The sequence below is a fragment of the Hermetia illucens genome, chromosome 4 (genome assembly GCF_905115235.1).
Source record: "Hermetia illucens chromosome 4, iHerIll2.2.curated.20191125, whole genome shotgun sequence".
NCBI classification, from domain to species: domain Eukaryota; kingdom Metazoa; phylum Arthropoda; class Insecta; order Diptera; family Stratiomyidae; genus Hermetia; species Hermetia illucens.
The window spans coordinates 5492838-5518293 of NC_051852.1; the positions used below are offsets into that span (position 1 = coordinate 5492838).

A 25456-nucleotide genomic window follows, 5' to 3' on the forward strand; every position below is an offset into this window, starting at 1 on the left:
GCTAGGTTCCATGCCTGAGCTTTTTGGGCTTTTTCTCTGGTCACTCTGCGGTAGCTAATCAGGTCGCTATCATTTTTGGGTTCATGTGGTTGTTTCAAGATTTTCGTCAAGCTAACAATTAGTCGGTGTTCATCCAGATTGCAGCAAGTAGGCGAAGAGGAGGTATCTCAGGTACGCGAAAAAAATCATTTTCCGGACAGTTACTAGTTTATAATTTCACTATAAATTAAAGTTGTCTCAGTTGTTGCAAATAATTCAAAAGTGACTATCTTGTGTAGCTATCGCATGCCATGCAGGAATCCGCAGGGCACAATGCAAAATAGTGCTGCCCCTATCTAATTGCATTCATAGGACAAGGGAATACAGTGTGCCTTCCGACCCTGTGCGCTCGTATGATGTTTTTATCCAGTTTAGTTTCGAAGTGGCTTAAAGTGACTATGGTGAATTGAAATTGCGCTATCTTCAAGTTTCACTTTGTTGTCAGATACCTCACACATGTGACCAAATTTCATGGAAGTAATTCTTGCTGGAAATTCGGGATTCATTACTAGATTACACCGGATTATTTTGATGATTTAAAAAGCGGTCAGGGTGGTTCGCTGTTCCTGTTGGCTTGAATAGTTTGGGAAGGTCTTCTGTTTGTAATCTTCGTGATTTCTTTTCTTTTTTTTTCCTCCCGTATGTACTTTCTTTGCCGGTTTCTTTTACCCTTGCTCAGCTATTTTGCGAATCAGGGCTTAGTATGTTATTTTCTGGTTAATTTAAATTAAAAAGAGTTATCTATTGTCTACGTTGCTTCCCTTATCATTGGGTCCTGGAATGGCAGTTCCCGTTCTTACTATATATTCTAGGGTGCCTTGTTCAGTCCATGTTCCATGTCATCTTCCTTTATTACCACGAAAACATCGTCTACACACCTTTCCCAGCGCCCAGAGAATACGCTTCCTCTTAAAATTATCCTCGAAAACTTCACGTAGAAGAAGGGAGAGGAGGTTCTGCATTGTAATACACAGCGCTCTCCAAGTACTAACACCCCAGTTCCGTTGAAGAAACGATCCTCCCCTCTACCATTCGAGCAGCAAACTGGAACTGTCACCTCTTTCCATAGTACAAAAAATCAGTGATTACGTGTTTTCACTTTGACTCGTCCATTCCTTGCATTAACCCAAACACCTTGGCAGCCTCTATTACCAGTCTTGGCAAAGATACCTCTTACACCAACCCCTTAAATGGTACGTACAGTTCCACGATCCTTTCCTCTCTACGACCGAACCGCAAAGTTCCCAGTTCCCGCGGCTTTTCCCTGATCATTCTGGTACTTTCAGACATGATTTCCTCAATTCAATTCAATTACGTTCAGCTCCTTCACCCCTGGATGGGAACCTTCTTGGCTCTTTTTACCCATGGCTGAAGATAATTCACTGCCCAATCTTTCACAAATCACGACCGAAATACATATCTCCCCTTCGTCGTCATCAGTAACTTCCTCTGTCCTTTCAGTACTTTCACTCTTACTTATGCTCTTTAGCATGAAGGATATCCACCAGCCTTCAAGCGTAGGAAGTTCCTATCTGCACCCTGGTCCCCAACTGTATTAAAATTACAATTGTACCATCCTGCATCTAATTTGACTTGATATTTATACCCCAACCCTCTTTAAGGTTTACTGTCTGTCTGTCGTCTTTCTTTTCTTTTTAAGGAGGTGGAAATCTTCAAAAGACTCTGGCCTGGGCACGCCAGAGTGTGGGATTTTTACCCACTAAAACCACACCCGACTTCCCCTTTACCCCGTGGAACCACCTTTAGGTAATACATCACGGGGCGGAGTAAGCTTACTTTAGCTAGGTCTCCTTCCGTCTTCCCGCGGGATTAGTAACCGCGCCATCCTCACTTCTTCTGCTTTTCGCAGTTTTTCCTGGATTACAGAGATCATGTAATTGATTGCATCCCAGTCTTCCTGACAGGTTACCATTCTCTGGACAAAATTTTCCGGTGGTAGCACTTCACTTAGAGTTTCCTATAGGTTCCTCCTTTCTTCCCCGAATCTAGGACAAAGGAAAAAAACGTGCGCTGGGTCTTCTGGAACAATTAGGTGAGGTGTCCAATTTAAACCTGTACAGTTATTGGCGGTATCCTCCATGGCCGGTGGGAAACTGGGTGAGATTATAATTGATCTCCCCATGCTTTCTCTCCAGCCACTCCCCGATGGAAGGGATCAACCTGTCAGTCCAACGACCCTTTTCTGACTGGTCTCATCGCTGTTGCCATCTGCTTATGGATCTCTCCCGTTCGGCTGGTTGTCTGTCCGTCACACGCATTTTTCTCGGAGATGATTATAGCGATTGGCACGAAATTTGGTAGAACGGTCGAAACTGTGAACGCTCACGCATACAGTGAGTTACATCCTTTTACACTGGATTTAAGGGGGCGGGGGGTCCCCATACATACAAAAGGGGGGTGTATATTTTTTTTCTAATCAAATATAGTCACGTGGGGTATTAAATGAAAGGTTTCGATAAGTACTTTTCGAAGCCGTCTTACTTTTGACATTTGTTAGAAAGGTGGGGAGTGCGGGGGGTTGAGAGTGATCATTTGTTTAAGGGGGATATTCTGAAAAACTATCTAACCGAAAAATCTGAAAAAAATCAGAAGGCTGCCACTATATGATGCCTGATGCCCGCATCTGTTGAAATAAAGTTAATAATAAGTTCACCCTAGCACCACGGCAGTAATTTAGGCAATAATATAGAGCACGATCCCACCAAGTTCGGTGGAAACCGTACTATTACTAACACAGTTATAATACGTCAAAGTTGTTGCTTCTTTGAAAATCCAAGACTATAAATGTGAATATCACCCGAAAGTGGATACTCTCACATAATATATGTATATATTTACGTGCTACGTACTAAGAAATACACAAAACCTTTCGTACCTGAAGCGTCCAGCTTCCGGTTCCCCGACTTGTTTGGTTGACTTTCGCTGTTGCGTACCTCCATCATCCTGTCACCCCATAATGTTCACGCTATGCCGCCTCTGCTGGAGGGACCGCGAACATTTTTATCGAGAACATTGTCCCGGCTTATGTCTATACTTCCGGTGACGAGCGCAAAAAGGCTCCACCTGTCTTAACTGACACTCCCGTGCTTGATTTCCAAACTTCCTACAGTTGAAACAGTCCACGTTTTTTTCTGCCACTGGATGGGTGGGACCAATCGCAGGGACTTGCTGGGGAGCCTGCCCTTCCGCGACAGACCAAAGTCAATTTTTCCCAGGTGGTATTACGTACTGCTTTGCTGTCGTCAAAGTGGTATGAGAAGTGCCGCTGTTGTCGCTAGCTTTACTGGACACCGGAAGGTACTATGCAGGCTCCATGTGTGGCCGGTACTTTACCCCAGTGGTATACGACGTACTTCCGCAAGGGATTCTATTGACAGCCTTCTAACTCTTTCCGAGAACCGGTCATTGAACCGCAATACACCCAAAAGCCTACGACATGCGTTCTCTTAGGAAAAGGGATCCGCTTTTGCTTGCTCGTCGTAAAGCTTCCACCCACTAGATGACTTTTTGTACCAACATTTAAGATACCTACCTAAAAAGCATTGATACAATCCCGTTCAAATTTTGCTTTCAATCCTCCCCCTGCATGAGGATGGACGATTCCGTAGTCTACATAACGACGGAATCTATGAGCGATACCATGACCGTCCGGTTGTGAATAAAATCTGGCTCAATACGTTAAGGTGGGCGCGTCACTTAATCCATATGGATGAGGATGATCCCACCCGGAAAGTCTATAAGGGCAATATCTATGGTAGAAAAAGAAGACAAGGCAGACCCTGCCTAAGATGGAGCGATGGCGTAGGTCAGGACGCCAGACAGCTTTTAGGGATATCGAATTGGTGGACCTCGGCGCAAAACCGGGATGTCTGGAGTTCCTTATTAAGGCAGGCCTAGACCGGATACCGCTTGTTGCGCCGTTGATGATGGTGATGATACTTCATATTAATCGAATCTTGTGACCGTTTTAATACCAGACCAACCAGCTGTAGATACTCTGCTATTTCTTCCCCAGGATGCTGCCTGCATATTTTCAGTTCGTCCCGAGTCTCGCCCAACGATCTCTTTGGAGCTTATGCATTGCTTCCATGTCTTTGGTCTTTCTATAATTTGACGTGGATATCAAATAATATAATTGACGCAATTAAATAGAATTGGCTTTTGTTCCTCTGGCAATCGATTGTGAAGCCCCATAACACTGTCGAAAAACTTAGCCAGCTCCGAAACGAAAAATGGTGATCTTTCCCCCAAAAGGACGGAACGAATTTTATCCCCACGGCCATGAGTCTATCGTAGACATCATTCTCTACTGGAGTCATCTACCCAACTTTGGTTTCATCCGGCACTTCACTTGCGCGCGCGTTCGAAGTCACACTAACACTTTTCCGGCACTTACGTTTTTCCCGCCCAGTTGTTTCTCGGATTCCCTGCTACACCGTTGCGGTTCTCCACCTCGGGCTGATTCCAGTTAACCCGTTGGGGAGTTCCGTCTCCACGTACTCGAGGAGGGTGATCAGACCCGAGTCTGCAAGGGACTCATCTGAAATGGCTCTGCCACGAAGCCTCACCGGAGGTTATCTGGTACCTTGGGGGGATGGCCCGCTGAGAGCATATGCTCCAGGAGAAGTCCTGGAGGATGTGTTCTCGGCCCGGTTATTAGTGGTTGGCCCCCTGGTGGGAGTTTCATGGTGGTTGTGGTTATGCCTATATCGAGGGCAGAGCTCCTCGGAGCTCAAGCACTGTACAACTCGGGTTCCGTACCCCTTAGTTGCAGCAAAGGTGTTAGATAGGCCTCGCATCCACTAGTATGAATGCTGAGCCTGCACTCAGTATAAACCAGGACCGCCGTGCTTGCATGGTAGGTACTCACGTTAAACCCCCCCAGGGCTTTCATTCCCTGCTACAATCACCAGTACCGAATATACCATAGTCACGTGGGGTATCGAATGAAAGGCCTCGATTTCCACCTTTCCATGCTAGCCTCATTTTTGACGTTGACGCAAAAGAGGGGAGTGCGGTTCCTGGAAAATATTAACTTTTTTACGGATCTGTTCACAACCAAAAAATCTAAATCCGAAGGCTATGTTTATCTAAAGTTTTTTAATTTAGATTTGGTTTTCCTTCCAGGAGGATTCACGTTTTTCAACCACCGAAGTCCGATTTCTAATTCTGTGAAAATTCCGCTGCGGTCGATTTAGTTAATGAAGGGGATGTTCTGGTCAGCTGAAGTCCCACATTATGTCGCAGTCAACTCCATCGAAGCAAGCCAAATATTCTGATAGTGATAACGAGTTTCTTCCGGGAGATTTTGACAATAAACGCACTCCCAGCTCAGGACTGAAGTTAACTCAACATGGGGACGAATACCAGTTACTTTTACTCTGTCTGTGCCTCTGGCGAGTTTTGAAAAACAAAATCTCTGACTTCCTTTTAGCAACGGAACTACCAGAAGCGGAGAAATTTGACGATGTTGTTGTTAAGTACAAGCATGAAAACAGGTTGGTTCTTCGATTCCTTCAGGCCAAGCACAAGGAAGCACCCCGTCCAACTGATTCAATTCATAAGATCACCCTTACAGACCTACTCACTCCAGATGAAGGCAAGGAATTTAGTTTGTTGAAATATTTCCGGTCATTCGTGAAGATCCTGGAAAAACGTTCTCAAAATCCAGTCCCCGCCTTTTTAGTGGGAGGAGATATCCAGGATTTTATACTGTCGACAAACGTTGACCTCACGGAGGAGGTGGAAGAATATTTTGAAGTGGATGATGAAGATTCCTTAGAAAAGGACAAGGTATTTGGAGTTCCAACTGAACAACCCAAGAAACTCAAAATAAAGGAATCAGACAATGAATTGACACGCCAACTGGGAGTTCTTTTGTACACCTCCTCCGATTTCGACGAGCTAGTCGAAAAACTCGCCGATTGTTTGCTACTTCAACAAAGATTCGACGGAACTTCATGGATTTTCAAAGAATACTATTATCCTCTTGTGAAACATGTGCTCGAAATCGAAAAGGGACGAAATAAAGGAAGCAGCAAAGTGAGGCTTTCCGATAACTTCAAAGGTGCCAACAGTCAGCGCACAGATGAGGTGGAAGATTTCAGGGAAGCATTGATTAAAGAGATAGCATTCCGGAGAAGCGACTACAAGATACTCGTAAATATCTCAACTTCAACAGGAAGCAGTAGTAGTCCCCAAAGCAATACCAATAGGAAGAGGAAAACCAGCACAGATGATTCTCAACTAACTAAAGAATTGAAAGAATTCGTTGACCAATTAAAGGCTGCAATGTATCCAGCTACTAGTAACCCTCCAAATGGAATAGGACTTACACCCGCCCTATTTAAAGATATGATTCTGTTCAAGGAAGTAGTTGACGATAAGAAGGGAAAGTTTTGCGACGATTTTGTGAACAATCCTAAAAAATTGAAAGAGAAAAGTAGGTTACTCCGAAAGGTGCTGATTGATGAAGTTGTCAATAAAAGTATGGCCGAAATCGAGTTTGATAAAGTATCGGGTGTGACATTCCCTACCACTGAAGGATATGCTACCCGATTTCAACCGAAAATTAACCCTAAAATCAAAGACGTCGAAGTGTTTGCAAAGGAGATTGAGGATTTGATTGACAACTGTAAAGACCACACTGTTGAGATTACTGACGTGGTTGGAACTGAACATTTCAGGAAGAACATCATCGAGTTAGCTGGTCACGCCATCGTGAAAGTCTCCTCATGGTTTGAGTTTAGTGGGAGCTTTATTAGAGGTTACTCAATAACAGAGGATCTAATCAAACTCCGGGATGCGTTGAGAAAGCGTTTGGGTGGAGGAAAGTTCGATTTCATCGATGAATATAATCTGAATATCCAGTTGAAAGGTTTCACCAGTTGTGAAGAGGCAACGCTACATAGAACTCTTCCCAGGCCAGTAACGAAGGAATCTATTGAAGGCTTCTACAAAAATTTCCGTTTGATTGTGGACTACCCAAATCGATACGTGCTTCGTGAGCTGCTGGAGACTGAAGTGAAGGCGAAGTATCAAAATTTGAACAGCAAAGCATTTGTGGATTCTTTTGTTCAAAAAGTTTACCAATGGATGACGCAACGGCTTGGAACTTTCTATACTCCGAAAAAGGTGGCGAAACTACTCGCAGGATTGGATAGAAATCTATCCTGTTATGAGTTGGACGGAATAAATCAGTCCTTCTACTTGGCCTTGCCTACCAGATATGAGTTCGAAAGTGAGGACCTAATAACGCTGATTAAGGATTTTCTTCAACAAACTCAGTCTGGTGTTCTGCTGTTGCGATCTGAAAATATGACTCTACACCGCGTTCGATTCATGCAGGCATTTTGGAGTCTACAGGAGGCTAACCAGGATGCAAATGATGAACTACGGTTTTATTTACGTCGGTTCGGTTATCTTTTCATGACAATTGAGCATTTTTTGGATGAGTCGTTTTGCCAAAAACTAATCAAGAGAAATCAAGATAAAAACCAGTGGAATCTGAGGCTTGTAGAATGTTGGGCTGAAAATTTACCTGAAACTGAGAAATTTGGATCAATGCTGGATATACTCTTCGAAAGTTCAATCTCGTCTTCGGTAAAAAGGAAAGTTATTTTCATTGTGAATGAGGATATATCAGGGAAACTGGAATCATCACTGGGTTCCTATTTTACATCAGAAATAAATGCGAATTTCAAGCCCTTTAAATATAAGTTGAAGACAACGTTCAGTCAACTGCAAGCCTCTTCACAGGATGAGCTCCTAAAAAATGGACAGGTCAGGCTGCACGGCGACAACTGCAAACTAGGGGACTTAGTTAACCAGGACACCGGAGATCTAATTGATGAGACAGCATTGGCCAAGTTGATTGCGGACCGCGATGATGATACTGGGCTTGTTTGCGTTGGGTGCATAACTCAGCACTTCGAGGGTGCTTATGACCCCAACAACTATATAGTGCGTCATATAAAGCCAGTTGTTATTGATATTGAGTCTTATAAAATGCCAGCAGATACTGAAGGTGACAGCTACTATCTATCGAAGAAAGAAGAAGGAAGAACCGATTTTATAATAGTCGCTGATTCAAGAAGCAAGTTTGATGAGATGAGAGCCCGTTTGATGGACAATCCAAAATATTCTAACTCGGATTCTATCCACTGGGTTCAGCAAGTTTGTGAGCCAAGGAGTGAAAAAAACGTGGTATGGCGCGATTCTATAGGATCAATTTCCAACTTGAACAAATACCGAAAAGAGAGACAAAGTACTTCCTCTCTTATAGAGGAAAAATTCTTGGAGTCTGTAAAGGAGAGAAAAATTGTTATTTTGCATGGAGTGCCAGGAATGGGTAAATCGATGCTTCTTCGAAATTTTTACATTCAGATGACGGATAGTTCTCAACCTCTCTGGAAGATTCATATCAACCTGAACCTTTACACTGACTTTTTCAACAAAAGGCAAGCAGAAGCGGGGGGTCGAGTCGACAGGATTATGTCATCATCCGAGTGTAGCGAATTTTTGCTGGAATTACTTCAGTCCAACGAAGACTCCAAGCTGGACACGCAATTCGAGATTAACCTCTTACGTTCAGCGTTCCAAAGCGATAACACTGGGAAGATTCGATTGGTGTTGTTCTTGGATGGATTTGATGAAATCAGCCCCAATTATAAGGACATTGTGCTGGGCTTTCTACTGTCATCGAAGACCTATTCGGGTACTCTTCAAATGTTCATCACTACACGTCCCAACTTTCTTAAGTATCTTGAGGAGAATTTACAAACTTTTGGTTGCGACATACGCGGTCTCACTGAGGATGAGCAGGACCGACTGCTCATTAGTACAAATCGGAAGTTGAATAAGCAAATAAAGAAAAAGGAAGCGCAGTCATCGGTGCAGTACTTTTGCTGTACCTCCACTGCAATGACGGTGTTTGATCATCGGAATCGAGACGAAGGGGGCTTTGGTGCGATTCCACTTCACGTTGTATTATTTGCTGAAGTCTATGCAAACAGCGATCGAGAGCAAATTCGAAGGATTAGAAAAAATCATGATCTCTCTCCGTTATATCAAACGTACTTTAAAACAAAATACCGGTTATACCGTGAGGAGAAGATGCGCCTCTCTTCCACGAATGTGCCTGGCAAGGAAGACTCCCAGTACGCATATGATGATTACTTAAAGAAGCACATGAATCTGGCCCTCTGGATGATATTTTCGAGGGAGGAGCTCATGCAAATTGTCAGTTCATTTGAGGAGCATGAAGAGGCTGTTTTGAGTCTTCTAGACGACATTAGAGCAGGGAAATTTAAATACGGGATCATATTCGGAGTTTCCGGTAAAGTACCTCAGTTCACCCATCGTACATTCGCGGAGTATTTAGTGGCTTGCTTTTTCGTTGGCCGAATTAGGTCAATTCGTAAATTAAAGCCAGCTTTCTTGGAGTTTTTCGTGGGTCAAGTAGCAAGGGAAGCTGTTTCTCCCTTCCGATCGTTTTGCGATGGGATGATGAGTGAAGTAGACTGGAGTCATTGTCACTTTGGTGATATGGAACCATCATCAATTATAAATTGGCTCTTGGATTCCTACGACCGCGAAGAATGGGGATTTTTTTCATTTTTTGCAGAAATTTTCAAAAGTTCCTGTCATGATGTTTTGCCGAAATCCCCCCACCGAGATCCCCCTTCGAGACTTCTGCCATCAATCAGTCAATCTTTCCGCAAATTAATGAAGGATGATGTCTCAACCGAAACTGATCCTTGGGAAGCCGCTTTTGAGGCTCTCCTTGAAAAATGCATCGGATGCAACGAGTATTTAATACTTTTAACTTTCTTCTTGAAGTGGAGGCCCAAAAGGGTGCACAAGAATAAGAACGCTTCAGCTGTTCTGGAAAGAATTCGTCGCCCTTATGATGATGATTTCAGAGTAAATCCTCCGTTGTATCCCGATCCTGATCCTGATATCGGGATCTGCGTTCGCGTTGGATTAAATCCGACTATTAGTAAATTCCTACCGCATTGGTTAGTGAAGAATGAAGACTTTGATATTAATATCCTTTATAAAGAGGCTGCATTATACAACCCATATTATGGATACGGAAAACCATCAGCTTGGGAATAGAAAAGGAGTCTATCGTTTCATTGTTTGCGAGGCGGGAAGATGCGTAGACAAACTATCTTCTGGATTTAATTGTTTTTAATGAAAGTAAAATGTACATACGAAAATATTATATGAATATAAATTTTAACTCACAAAAATATCAACTTTGTCTCTTTTTCTTCAGCCTTGACCCTATCAAATGCCTGATCTGGATCCAATCTCAAGGCTTTAAAATCCCTATCCAGCGTATTAAACCACCGTTGTTTCGGCCTGCCTTTTAGTCGTTTACCATCGACTTCGATCTTCAGACCAATCTTGGAAAGTCAATTCTCGTTAGCGTGAATTACGTGACCATTCCATCGAAGACGCCTCTCTCGCAGTTTTTCCACAATCGGTGCAACCCTATACCGATCGAAGATATCCCCATTTCGGATGTGATTAAAACGTGTCGCACCACTAGTCCAACGCAAATCTTCGTCTCCATTACCACAAGACGTCGTTCATTGTTTTTTATAGTCGGCCAACACTCAGAACCATAGAGAGCGACAGGACGGGCGACATTGATGAAAATTTTAGATTTGAGACGTTGATAGTGTATTGTGGAGAGTATTAAGAAAGAACGATATTTTGATACTACAGACTATCTTTATTGAGAGAAGAAAATATATACACGAAAACTGACTACATTTTAATAACGCGTACGTTGAGGAGTTTAATTACGACGCAACTGAGGTTGACATCAAAATTAGGGCATTGCCATGTTAGGTCGCTGCATTACTCCTCTTTGAATAACGGAGTCCTTCCAATGATAACAACTAACCCTGCCTGGCGGGTATGTCTTTCGAATGTCTGCAGGAGGTGTTATAATGGACTTCCATAAAACCCGCGGCACTGATGTAGGTGAGCCGCTACAACTGCTCCCTTTCGGAAATCTGCTGGAACTCGCTGGTGGAGATAGGATCGGTATTTGCTTTACCGCCAGTTTCGTCTATCGCGCTGATGTTATTCTCGTGACCCATAATCGAAACCTACAACTTGCGATGCCAACGTTCGACCAACACGTTTTCCGCCGCTTGATAGGGAATTGTCCTTGATAGTTTATAGCCGAGGAGTTTCGTAAGCTCACCGAAAAGTACGATTCAAATTGAGTACCTTGATCGGTCGTTATTATCTTCGGAGTATCGGAACGCGAGACCCAGTTCGTGTAAAAGGCTTGAGCTACGGTAGCCGCTTTCTGATCAGGAATAGGGATGGCCTCTGGCCATCACGAGAAATGATAGATAATGGTAAAATGTAACGGCAACCATGGGATGGCATCAGGGGATCGACTAAATCCAGATGAATGTTGAAATCGATGGTTAGGCACCGGAAATTGCTGGAACGAGTTCTTAGTATGCCTGCTGATCTTCGATCTCTGGCATTGCACGAACGACTCCACTGTGCGACGTCTTTCCGCATTCCTAGCCAAACGAATTTACGTGACATGGCTCATAAGGTCTGCCGTATTCCTAGGCGTTCGCTGTTTCTCTGCTCCACGATGAACTCCTGAATATCGACATCGCTGGATATTGTTAAAGAACTAATTCTCGACAATGCGTCTGCCACTCTGTTCGACTCATCGCTGACGTGGACAATATCCGCAGAGAACTCGGAAATGAACGACAATTGTCTAATTTAACGCGCGGTAGCCTTGTCATCCCTTTTTAGGAGAGCGTACACGAGCGGTTTATGATCGGTCCTTATTACAAACTCTACCGGTTCTAACAAGTGCCAAAAATTTGTCAAGCCGCAATAAATTCTTTTCTGCTGCAGACAATTTCCTTGAGAAGAAGGCGAGGGGGCACCACTGCCCGTCCTGCAACTGCTTAAGGACAGCAGTGATTTCCACGTCGGATGCGTCGGTGGGTGATGCCAGAGGTTTGTTGCACTCGTAATGTCTAAACAGCGTTGTGTTTTCAAGACTCTCCTTACACTCGGCAAAAACTTTGAGCGCCTTATCTGTCCATATAATTTTCATCATATCCTTTTTAATGGCCCCGCGTAATATTCTGTCAACGGAGCCTGGATAGATGCGGCATTTGGCAAATGGCGCCTGTAGAAATTTAAAATTCCTAAGAATCGTCTTAAATAGAGGTTGGTTGTCTGTAGTCTCGAATTGCCTGGACGCGTGAATCGAGTAGCCGAAGTTCTTTGTCGCTGATCTTGTGTCCGAAACAAGGTACGGAGATGTATTTCGTGTTCTGATTCGTTCTCAGAATAGACCAGAATATCATCCAGATCCAGGCCAGGCCATCGATGAGATTTTAGGGTCTGCGACGCGTTTCGTAAGCCAAAGGTCATCACTCGCTTCCCGTTCAAGCTCCCCACAATAGCCTCAATGTTTTTCATGGGATATTTATCGGGTCTTGTGATCGCGTTGAGCTTGCCACAATCACCGCACGGACGCCAAGACCCATCTCGTTTAGGAACCAAATGAAGCGGGCTGGCCCATGGGCTGTTTGATGGTTGACAGTAACCCTTGTCCAACAAATATTGGAACTCCGCCTTCGCCACTTTTAACTTGTCTCTTTGGCCGCTCTGCAATGGGTGGTCTCCAAGATCCATCACCTGGAGCGAATTTTTGACGGGTTGCCCTCCAATGACATCAAACAGTATTAGGAGACTTCAACGCTAAAATTGGCAATGAACCGTTCGATGAAAACGTAACAGGAGGGCAGAGTCTCCATAGCAATAGATAATGGCCAAAGACTCATGGACTTCCCCAGTAGCAAAAATTTGCTTCCTCCATAAGAACATGTGGGAATCACCGGATGGGCAGACATTCAATCAAATCTGCCACGTTCTCGTCGAAAAAAGAACTGCCTCAAACATATCGAACACGAAGATGCTACGAGATGCTAACTATGACTCGGATCACGCCCATGTTAGAGGGAAATGCCACTGTTGTATAGTCAAAAACATCAACACTCGTAGGAACTGGACTCCTAAAATCAACGTGGAAAAGTTGAAAGATGGTCAAAGTGGCTCACATGTCCACAATCAAGGCACATTTTGACGCACTCCTGAGGGAACCTTCTGTAGAGATCAGAATCACCACATCATCAGCGACGCGACTCAAATAAAAGCAAGATGGGTTCAGTATTTTCAAGACCTCTTGAACCCAACAACGACACCCCTTTGTCATTTCGGATGACCCAAACGGAGAACAAGGGCCATAGAAAAGCTACCGGAAGCGATGGTATCCCAGTGGAGCTTTTAAAAAAAGGGAGAACTGAGATCATCAGTCGAATCTACCAAGTGATCAGCAGAATCTGGAGAATCTGGAGAACTGAAGAAATATCCGACGACTAGAGGAAAAGTGTAATTTGTCCAGTGTTAAAAAAACGCAGACGATCACCTGCGTTGCGTAAATTACAGGGGGATCTTATTGCTATACACGTGCTACAAGGTGCTGATGAATATAATCGAACAACGACCGAAAGAGTGTACAGACATTATCGGGGGGAATACCAAACTAGCTTCAGACCCGGACGATTTACAACGAACCAGATATTCGCAGTGAAGCAGGTGCTGAGAATATGACATCGATGTGGATCAACTGTCGGTTGACTTCACTCAGGCGTATGATATCTAAGAGCTAAAAATCCCACCGAAGCTAGTCCGGCTAGTGAAAGTCACAACGATAAACAGCGAGGGCCAGGTGAAAATTCACAATGAACTGACACTAAGTTTTCCTATAGTGTCAGGACTTAACCAAGGGAATGATCTCGACGCCATCCTCTCTAACTTGGTGCTCGAATATGTCGTGAGGAAGATGGCCTAAGTTGGTGCCAGAGGTACGTTTTTGGTAACATCCGCGCAACTGGTGGCATGTGCAGACGACATAGATATGCCTGCCCGATCGGTGGTGGCCTTTCCATAATTGGTGGTGGCGGCTTTTGTCCTCTGTCTTCGGCAGCATTCTCAGAAGAAACAGTTTTTTTGTCTTTGCTTTAGGACAGCAAGCTGAATATTTTCATCTTTTTCAAAGTCACTTTCCCTAGTCATATTCTTGACAGTGCCATTGGCGCGGGGATTTACTCAGTGCAGGAGGCGCTTTCCTTTGAGAACTACTCAAAGAATTTCTCTTACATAATAACACCCAAATTGGATGTACTGGGGGAATCCCCATTATGTATGTTTTCTCTCTCTTTCTGAGTGTTTCCAGATTAACCTAACGTGCCATTCCATCTTTTTTTCGCCCCAATGTTAGTTACACATAACTTGAACGTCATTTCTGTCAGTGAAAATTCTAACCAATTCGTTGAGTCATTCCAAAAATGTAGCCTTTTTATGTATCTGTTTCCAAGTTAATGCCGCCCACTGCATGTGTTCATATGTACACACAGTGAGTGTAGAGAGCCAGCTTTTGTAAATCTGGTGAATGTCGACTCCCGCTTTTGTTTAGAGTTGGATCCAATCCCATAATAAACCGGTAATCACAGCTCGGTAATAGGGTAATCCCCGAATTAGGCACTAAATTCTTATCACGTGCGCATGCCTGATAGCTGAAGCACAACGAATGCGCACGATACAAGCTGCAATTCATACGCAACTCCATTGAACATTGCTCCATACAATTCTCCGTAATGAACCTCGTTTGGCAGCTCAGAGAGTCTGAGCCATAATCAAATCTAGATACGAAGACTAGCGAAAAAGATGCAACGAAGCTAGAAGCTAGGTTCCATGCCTGAGCTTTCTGGGCTTTTTTCTCTGGTCATTCTGCAGTTACTAATCATATCGCTATCATTTTTGGATTCATGTGGTTGTTTCAAGATTGTCGTCAAGCTAACAATTAGTCGGTGTTCATCCAGATTGCAGTAAGTGAGCGAAGGGAAGGTATGTCAGGTACGCGGAAAAAGTGATTTTCCGGACAGTTGTAGTTTATAATTTCACTATAATTTAAAGTTGTCTCAGTTGTTGCAAATAATTCAAAAGTGACTATCTTGTGTAGCTATCGCATGCCATGCAGGAATCCGCAGGCCACAATGCAAAATAGTGCTGCCCCTATCGAATTGCATTCATAGGACAAGGGAATACTGTGTGCCTTCCGACCCTGTGTACTCGTATGATGTTTCCATCCAGTTTAGTTTCGAAGTGGCTGAAAGTGACTATGGTGAATTGAAATTGCGCTATCTTCAAGTTTCACTTTGTTGTCAGATACCTCACACATGTGAACAACTTTCATGGAAGCAATTCTTGCTGGAAATTCGGGATTCGTTACTAGATTATACCGGATTATTTTGATGATTTAAAAAGCGGTCAGGATGGTTCGCTGTTCCTGTTCGCTTGAATAGTTTGGAAAGGTCTTCTGTTTGTAATCTTCGTGATTTCTTTTTTTTTTTCTCCTCCGGTATGTACTTTCTTTGCTTGTTTCTTTTACCCTTGCTCAGCTATCTTGCGAATCAGGGCTTAGTATGTTATTTTCAGGTTAATTTAAATTAAAAAGAGTTATCTATTGTCTACGTTGCTTCCCTTATCATTGGGTCCAGGAATGGCGGTTCCCGTTCTTACTCTATATTCTAGGGTGCGTTGTTCAGTCCATGTTCCATGTCATCTTCCTTCATTACCACGAAAACATCGTCTACACACCTTTCCCAGCGCCCAGGGAGTACGCCTCCTCTTAAAATTAACCACGAAAACTTCACATAGAAGAAGGGAGTGGAGGTTCTTCATTGTAATACACAGCGCTCTCCAAGTACTAACACCCTAGTTCCGTTGAGGAAACGATCCTCCACTCTACCATTCGAGCAGCAAACTGGAACTGTCACCTCTTTCCATAGTACAGAAAGTCAGTGATTACGTGTTTTCATTCTAACTAGTCCATACCATTGATTAACTCAAACACCTTGGCAGCCTCTATTACCAGTCTTGGCAAAGATACCCCTTACACCAACCCCTTAAATGGTACGTACAGTTCCACGATCCTTTCCTCTCTACGACCGAACCGCAAAGTTCCCAGTTCCCGCGGCTTTTCCCTGATCATTCTGGTACTTTCAGACATGATTTCCTTACGTGCAGCCCATTCACCACTGGATGGGAGCCTTCTTGGCTCTTTTTACCCATTACTGAAGATAATTCACTGCCCAATCTTTCTCAAATATCGACCGAAATACATATCTCCCCTTCGTCGTCATCAGTAACTTCTTCTGTCTTTTGAGTACTCTCACTCCCACTTATGCTCTTTAGTATGAAGGATATCCACCAGCCTTCAAACTCTCCCTGACACCAGCAACACAATCAATAATTGCTCGGCCCCGTAGGAAGTTCCTATTTGCACCCTGGTCCCCAACTGTATTAAAATTAAAACTGTACCATCCTGCATCTAATTTGACTTGATATTTATACCCCAACCCTCTTTAAGGTTTACTGTCTGTCTGTCAGTCTTTCTTTTCTTTTTAAGGAGGTGGAAATCTTCAAAAGACTCTGGCCTGGGCACGCCAGAGTGTGGGATTTTTACCCACTAAAACCACACCCGACTTCCCTCTTATCCCCGTGGAACCACCTTTAGGTATTACATTACGGGTTGGAGTTAGTTTACTTTAGCTAGGTCTCCTTCCGTCTACCCGCGGGATTCGTAACTACGCCTTCCTCAATTCTTCTGCTTTTCGTAGTTTTTCTTGGATTACAGCGATCATGGAAATTGATCGCATCCCAGTTTTCCTGACAGGCTACCATTCTCCGGACAAAATTTTCCGGTGATAGCACTTCACTTAGAGTTTCCTCTAGGTTCCTCCTTTCTTCCACGAACCTAGGACACTGGAAGAAAACGTGCGCTCCGTTGCAGTTTGGGCAATGAGGTCCGGTGTTCGATTTAAACCTGTACAGGTATTGACGGTATCCTCCATGGCCGGTAGGAAACTGACTGAGATTATAAGCCACTCCCCGATGGAAGGGATCAATCTGTAAGTCCAACGACCCTTTTCTGACTGGTCTCATCGCTGTTGCCATCTGCTTATGGATCTCTCCCTTTCGGCTGTTTGTCTGTCTGTCTGTCACACGCATTTTTCTCGGAGACGATTATAACGATTGGCACGAAATTTGGTAGAAGGGTGGAAACTATGAACGCTCACGCATACAGTGAGTTACATCCTTTTACGCTGAATTTAAGAAGGGGGGGGTTCCCATACATGCAAAAGGGGGGTGTATATTGTTTTTTCAAATGTAACCACGTGGGGTATCAAATGAAAGGTTTCGATAAGTACTTTTCGAAGCCGGTCTTACTTTTGACATTTGTTAGAAAGGTGGGGAGTACGGGGAGTGGAGAGTGATCATTTGTTTAAGGGGGCCATTCTCAGAAACTATCTAACCGAAAAATCTGAAAAAAATCAGAAGGCTGCCAGTATATGGTGCCTGGGCTCCGAAATATCTTCTATACCGATATCTGTTGAAATAAAGTTAATAATAAGTTCACCCTAGCACCACGAAATTTGGCAGTACTGTAGGTTATAATATAGAGCACAATCCCACCAAGTTCGGTGGAAATCGTACTATTACTTACACAGTTATAATACGTCAAAGCTGTTGCTTCTTTGAAAATCCAAAACTATGCATGTCAATATCACCCGAAAGTGGATACTCTCACATAATATATGCATATATTTACGTGCTACGTACTAAGAAATACACAAAACCTTTCGTACTTGAAGCGTCCAGCTTCCGGTTTCCCGACTTGTTTGGTTGACTCTAGTTGTTGCGTACCTCCATCATCCTGTGACTCCATAATGTTCACGCTATGTCGCCTCTGCTGGAGGGACCGCGGACATTTTTATCGAGAGTATTGTCCCGACTTATGTCCATACTTCCGGTGACGAGCGCAAAAAGGCTCCACCTGTCTTAACTGACACTCCCGTGCTTGATCTCCAAACTTCTTACAGTTGAAACAGTCCACGTTTGTTTCTGCCACTGGATGGGGTGGGGCCAATCGCAGGGACTTGCTGGGGAGCCTGCTCTTCCGCGATAGACCAAAGTCAATTTTTCCCAGGTGGTATTACGTACTGCTTTGCTGTCGTCAAAGTGGTATGAGAAGTGCCGCTGTTGTCGCTAGCATTACTGGACACCGGAAGGTACTATGCAGGCTCCATGTGTGGCCGGTACTTTACCCCAGTGGTATACGACGTACTTCCGCAAGGGATTCTATTGACAGCCTTCTAACTCTTTCCGAGAACCGGTCATTGAACCGCAATACACCCAAAAGCCTACGACATGCGTTCTCTTAGGAAAAGGGATCCGCTTTTGCTTGCTCGTCGTAAAGCTTTCACCCACTAGATGGCTTTTTGTACCACCATTTAAGATACCTACCTAAAAAGCATTGATACTATCCCGTTCAAATTTTGCTTTCAATCCTCCCCCTACATGAGGATGGACGATTCCGTAGCCTACATAACGACGGAATCTATGAGCGATACCATGACCGTCCGGTTGTGAATAAAATCCGGCTCAATACGTTAAGGTGGGCGGGTCACTTAATCCATATGGATGAGGATGATCCCACCCGGAAAGTCTATAAGGGCAATATCTATGGTAGAAAAAGAAGACAAGGCAGACCCTGCCTAAGATGGAGCGTTGGTGTAGGTCAGGACGCCAGACAGCTTTTAGGGATATCGAATTGGTGGACCTCGGCGCCAAATCGGGATGTCTGGAGTTCCTTATTAAGGCAGGCCTAGACCGGATACCGCTTGTTGCGCGGTTGTTGATGGTGATGATACTTCATATTAATCGAATCTTGTGTCCGTTTTAATAGCAGGCCAACCAGCTGTAGGTACTCTTCTATTTCTTCCCCAGGACGCTGCCTGCATATTTTCAGTTCGTCCCGAGTCTCGCCCAACGATCTCTTTGGAGCTTATGCATTGCTTCCATGTCTTTGGTCTTTCTACAATTTGACGTGGATATCAAATAGTATATTTGACGCAATTAAATAGAATTGGCTTTTGTCCTTCTGGCAATCGATTGTGAAGCCCCATCACACTGTCGAAAAACTTAGCCAGCTCCAAAACGAAAAATGGTGATCTTTCTCCCAAAAAGACGGAACGAATTTTCTCGCCACGGCCATGAGTCTATCGTAGACATCATTCTCTACTGGAACCATCTACCCTACTTCGGTTTCATCTGGCGCTTCACTCGCGAGTGCGTCCGAAGTCACAGTAACACTTTTCCACCTTCCAGCACTTACGTTTTTCCCGCCCAGTTGTTTCTCGAATTCCCTGCTACACCGTTGCGGTTCTCCACCTCGGGTTGATTCCAGTTAACCCGTTGGGGAGTTTCGTCCCCAGGTACTCGAGGAGGGCAATCAGACCCGAGTCTGCAAGGGACTCATCTGAAGTGGCTCTGCCACGAAGCCTCACCGGAGGTTATCTGGTACCATGGGAACCGGAATGGCCCTCTGAGAGCATATGTTCCAGGAGAAGTCCTGGAGGACGTGTTCTCGGCCCGGTTATTTGCGGTTGGCCCCCTAGTGGGAGTTTCATGGTGGTTGTGGCTATGCCTATATCGCGGGCAGAGCTCTTCGGAGCTGAAGCTTGGAGTTGCGTTGTACAACTCGGGTTCCGTACCCCTTAGTTGCGGCAGAGGTGTTAGGTAGCCCTCGCATCCACTAGTATGAATGCTGAGCTTGCACTCAGTATAAACCAGGACCGCTGTGCTTGCATGGCGGGGCTCTGATTGTGGTCCCAAAATCAATCCGTGTCCGAAGAGGACCGCGGGATTATGCCTACACAGCAGGTACTTACGTTAAACCCCCTCAGGACTTTCATTCCCTGTTACAATCGCCAGTACCGAATATACCATAGTCATGTGGGGTATCGAATGAAAGGCCTCGATTTCCACCTTTCCACGCTAGCCTCATTTTTGACGTTGACGCAAAAGAGGGGAGTACGGTTTCTGGAAAATATTGACTTTTTTACGGATGTGTTCACAACCGAAAAATCTAAAAAAGAATAATCCGAAGGCTATTTTTATCTAAAGTTTTTTAATTTAGATTTGATTTTCCTTCCAGGAGGATTCACGCCTTTCAACCACCGAAGTCCGGTTCCTAATTCTGTGAAAAATCCGCTGCGGTCGATTTAGTTAATGAAGGGGATCTTCTGGTCAGCTGAAGTCCCACATTATGTCGCAGTCAACTCCATCGAAGCAAGCCAAATATTCTGATAGTGATAACGAGTTTCTTCCGGGAGATTTTGACAATAAACGCACTCCCAGCTCAGGACTGAAGTTAACTCAACATGGGGACGAATACCAGTTACTTTTACTCTGTCTGTGCCTCTGGCGAGTTTTGAAAAACAAAATCTCTGACTTCCTTTTAGCAACGGAACTACCAGAAGCGGAGAAATTTGACGATGTTGTTGTTAAGTACAAGCATGAAAACAGGTTGGTTCTTCGATTCCTTCAGGCCAAGCACAAGGAAGCACCCCGTCCAACTGATTCAATTCATAAGATCACCCTTACAGACCTACTCACTCCAGATGAAGGCAAGGAATTTAGTTTGTTGAAATATTTTCGGTCATTCGTGAAGATCCTGGAAAAACGTTCTCAAAATCCAGTCCCCGCCTTTTTAGTGGGAGGAGATATCCAGGATTTTATACTGTCGACAAACGTTGACCTCACGGAGGAGGTGGAAGAATATTTTGAAGTGGATGATGAAGATCCCTTAGAAAAGGACAAGGTATTTGGAGTTCCAACTGAGCAACCCAAGAAATTCAAAATAAAGGAATCAGACAATGAATTGACACGCCAATTGGGAGTTCTTTTGTACACCTACTCCGATTTCGACGAGCTAGTCGAAAAACTCGCCGATTGTTTGCTACTTCAACAAAGATTCGACGGAACTTCATGGATTTTCAAAGAATACTATTATCCTCTTGTGAAACACGTGCTCGAATTCACAAAAGGACAAAGCAAAGGCAACAAAAACTGTGCGAAGCTTTCAGATAATTTCAAAGGTGCTAACAGTCAACGCACAGATGAGGTGGAAGATTTCAGGGAAGCATTGATGAAAGAGATAGCGTTCCGGAGAAGCGACTACAAGATACTCGTAAATATCTCAACTTCAACAGGAAGCAGTAGTAGTCCCCAAAGCAATACCAATAGGAAGAGGAAAACCAGCACAGATGATTCTCAACTAACTAAAGAATTGAAGGAATTCGTGGACCAATTAAAGGTTGCAATGTATCCAGCTACTAGTAACCCTCCAAATGGCACAGGACTTACACCCGCCCTATTTAAAGATATGACTTTGTTCAAGGAAGTAGTTGACGACAAGAAGGGAAAGTTTTGCGACGATTTTGTGAACAATCCTAAAAAGTTGAGTCCCAAAGCTAAGTTACTCCGGAAGATGCTGATTGATGAAGTTATCGATGGAGATTTGGCCGACGACGAGTTTGATAAAGTATCGGGTGCGACATTCCCTACCACTGAAGGATATGCTACCCGATTTCAGCCCAAAAGTAACGTTGAAATCGGAGACGTCGAAGGGTTTGCAAAGGACATTGCGGATTTGATTGACAAGTGTACAGGTAATACTATCGAAATTACCGACGTGGTTGGAACTGAACAGTTCAGGAAGAACATCATCGAAGTAGCTGGCCACGTCATCGTGAAAGTGTCCTCATGGTTTGAGTTTAGTGGAAGCTTTATAAGGGATCGTAGAGGTCGCTCACTAGCAAAGGGTCTAATGAAATTCCAGGAGGCACTGAGAAAGCGTTTGGGCAAAGCGAAGTTCGACTCCGTAGATGAGTATAGTTTGAATATCAAACTCAAAGGTTTCACCAGCTGCGAAGAGGCCATGCTACGTAGAACTCTTCCCAGTCCAGTAACGAAGGAATCTATTGAGGACTTCTACGAAAATTTCCGCTTGATTGTGAATTATCCGAATCGCTACGGACTTCGCCAACTACTAGAAGCTGAAGTGAAGGCGAAGTATCAAAATTTGAATAGCAAAGCATTTGTCGATTCTTTTGTTCAAGAAGTTTACCAATGGATGACGCAACGGCTTGGATCTTTTTATACTCCGAAGAAGGTGGAAACTCTACTCGCCCGATTAGATAAAGACCTATCCTGTTATGAATTAGATGGAATAAATCAGTCCTTCCACTTGGCCTTACCTACCAAATATAAGTTCGAATGTGAGGACCTAATGACGTCGATTAAGGATTTTCTTCAACAAACTCATTCTAGGATTCTGCTCTTGCGGGTTGAAAATTTGACGCTATGCCGTGTTCGATTCATGCAGGCATTTTGGAGTCTACAGGAGGAAAACCAGGATGCAAGTGGTAAACTACCGTTTTATTTACGTCGGTTCGGCTATCTTTTTATGACAATTGAGCATTTCTTGGATGAGTCGTTTTCCGAAAAATTGAGCAAAAGAAATCAGGATAAGGATCAGTGGAATCTGAGGGTGGTGGAATGTTGGACTGAAAACTTACCTGAAGCTGAGAGGTTTGGATCAATGCTGGATTTACTCTTCGAAAGTTCGATTTCGTCTTCGGTAGAAAGGAGAGTTATTTTCATTGTGAAGGAAGATATGTCAGGGAAACTGGAATCAGCACTGGATTCCTATTTGACACAAGGAAGAAATGCAAATTTCAAATTCTCTTCGTTCGAGTTAAAGACGACTTTCAGTCAACTACAAGCCCCGTCACAAGATGAGCTGCTCGAAAATGGACAGGTCAAACTGAACGGCGACAACTGCAAATTAGGGGACATAGTTAACCAGGACACCGCAGATCTGATTGATGAGACAACATTGACCAAGCTGATTTCAGAACGTGATGATGATATTGGTCTTGTTTGCGTTGGGGGTGTAACTCAGCTGTTCCAGCGAACCTATAATCTAGACTGCTATCTAAAGCGTTATATACAACAAAAAGGACTGGTTGATACCGATTTTGGAGTGGAAATTTCTCAGGAGGCATTTTTGGAGTTTGTAAAGGATGAGAAAATTGTAATTTTGCATGGAATACCAGGAGCGGGTAAATCGATGCTCCTTGCAAGCTTCTTCATTCAGATGAGGGATAGTTCTCAACCTCTATGGAAGATTCATATCAACCTGAACCTTTACACTGACTTTTTCAGCAAAAAGCAAGCTGAAGCGGCGAGTCGAGTCGACAGGATTATGTCATCATCCGAGTGTAGCGATTTTTTGCTGGAATTACTTCAGTCCAACGAAGACACCAAGCTGAAAACACAATTCGAGATTAACCTCTTACGTTCAGCGTTCCAAAGCGAGATCACTGGGAAGGTTCGATTGGTGTTGTTCCTGGATGGATTTGATGAAATCAGCCCCAATTATAAGGACATTGTGCTGGGCTTTCTACTGTCATCGAACACCTGTTCAGGTGCCCTGCAAATGTTCATCACTACACGTCCCAACTTTCGTAGTTATCTTGAGGAAAATTTACAAACTTTTGGTTTCGAGATGCGTGATCTGACTAGGGATGAGCAAAACCAACTGCTTATGAGTTTAATAAAGAAGTTGAATATCCAAATAAGGGATGAGGAAGTGCTGGCATTGATGGAGCAGTTCTGCAAAGCCCTCCCTGGAAGCAGGGCCCCAATGGATATGTTCGACGAGATGATTTTTAGTAGAGGCGATGGAATGTTTAGCGCAGTTCCGCTTCATATTGCAATGTTTGCTGAAGTTTGCGCAAACAGCGATCGAGAGCGAATTCGAAAATGCATCAAAACTCGTGATCTTTCGACATTTTATGAGATGTACGTTGAAAGGAAATACCAATTATATCGTGAGGAGAAGATGCGCCTCAATCCGACGAATGTGTCTTCTATGGAGGAATCTCAGTACGCATTTGAAGGTTTCTTAAAGAAGCACATGAACCTGGCCCTCTGGCTGATTTATTCGAAGGAGACGATTATGGAAATTGTCAGTTCATTCAAGGAATATGAGCAGGAGGTTCTTAGTCTTATGGAAGACATTAAAGCGGGCAAGTTTAAATATGGAATCGTATTTGGTGTTTCCGATAGAGTGCCCCAGTTCGCCCATCGCACATTCGCCGAGTATTTAGTGGCTCGGTTCATCATTTCTCAGATTACATCAGGCAAAGTGTGGAAATCAAGCTTCTTGGATTTTTTTATAGAAGAGTTGGCGATATCGACTGCTAGCCACATGTCAACGTTTTGCGATGGAATGATGAAAGAAATAGACTGGAGTTGTTGCCATTTTGAAAACGTGGACCCATCATATGTCATAGATGGTCTCCTTAATTCCTACGCTCAGGAAATTTGGGGTCTTTTTACATTTTTTGCAGAAATTTTCAAAAGTTGTTGCCCTCATGATGTTTGGGTGGAACAGTTGGAGGAGGAATTATCTTTCAGAGCCCTGTCGGATGCCGAATTCGAAGCCATATTGGCTAGCGACTCCGTTGACGAACCTTGTACTTGGGGTGATGTTTTTGAAACTCTAATGAAAAAATGTTACCGCGACAAAGAATGTTTCTTGCTTTATCGTCTTTTGTTGAAGTGGAGACCAGAAAGCGTGCACAGGAGTGCAGATGCTTTAGCACCACTTGGTGCCCCTGACAAAATTCGATGGAAAGAAAAACGTCTGTCGGATCCTGATTGTGGTGGCGTGTTTTACATTGTCACTTCCAACGTTAGGCGGAAACGTCGTGCTTTTAAGTTCCTACCAAATTGGTTAATAGAGAAGGAAGACTATCAATTCGATCCAGTTGACGATTCCGGCCAGTCTGATGCGGCCCAAATTCCCCAAAATGGGTGATGAGATGATTGGTTGGACGATGGAAGTCTTCTCAGTGAAGTGGCAAGCAAAATAGTGGTATGTTTTGGCAGCAACTTAACTACTTATGTAAATTAATCAAATAATGAAATGTACGAGTATTATAAAAACAAAATCCAAATGATTTTTAATTGAAATTGAATTGGCAATACCTACTTTCGCCTTATACTGACATTCACAGTCTTGGATTTGAACAGAAGCGACAACATTGACCTACTAAAACTTGGTTAGTAATGGTGCGATTTCCATCAAACTTGGTAGGATTGTGCTCTATCTCATAATGCACATTGCAGATTTGTGATTCTAGGATGAATTTAAGGGGACTTTGCCGCCAATTATTAAAAATTATAGTAACACACTATTATTAACTTCCTTTGAACCCGAAATGTTGAACACGATTTTTCTGAAAATGGGTCTGCGAAAGAAATGATCACTTTCGGCCCCCGTATTCCCCACCCTTCCATATGATGCCAAAACTAAGGTAGGCATCGGAAAGTACTAATCGAGACCATT

General features: G+C 43.7%; 2 protein-coding genes across 5 annotated transcripts in view; one reads left to right on the plus strand and one right to left on the minus strand.

Moving 5' to 3' along the window:
* LOC119654507 lies at positions 1-25036 on the plus strand. Of its 3 annotated transcripts, XM_038059943.1 has the most exons (3): positions 1-171; positions 5188-6488; positions 21496-25036. In XM_038059943.1, exons 2-3 carry the CDS (start codon positions 5299-5301, stop codon positions 24923-24925), a joined length of 4620 nt encoding a protein of 1539 aa, XP_037915871.1. In that variant the 5' UTR covers positions 1-171; positions 5188-5298; the 3' UTR covers positions 24926-25036. The 3 variants fall into 3 exon arrangements, with proteins under 3 accessions (XP_037915871.1, XP_037915869.1, XP_037915870.1); XM_038059941.1 differs by lacking the exons at positions 1-171; positions 5188-6488 and adding an exon at positions 14999-15045 and having other exon boundaries at positions 20192-25036; XM_038059942.1 differs by lacking the exons at positions 1-171; positions 5188-6488 and adding an exon at positions 15019-15036 and having other exon boundaries at positions 20192-25036.
* LOC119654509 (TWiK family of potassium channels protein 7) overlaps positions 1-25456 on the minus strand; it is a 644233-nt gene that overhangs the window by 508730 nt on the left and 110047 nt on the right. The gene's annotated exons all lie outside the window — the stretch shown is intronic.

What these genes read in the sequence shown, in the direction of transcription:
- LOC119654507 (XM_038059941.1), top strand. Translation starts at nt 20,303, where the DNA reads ATGTCGCAGTCAACTCCATCGAAGCAAGCCAAATATTCTGATAGTGAT.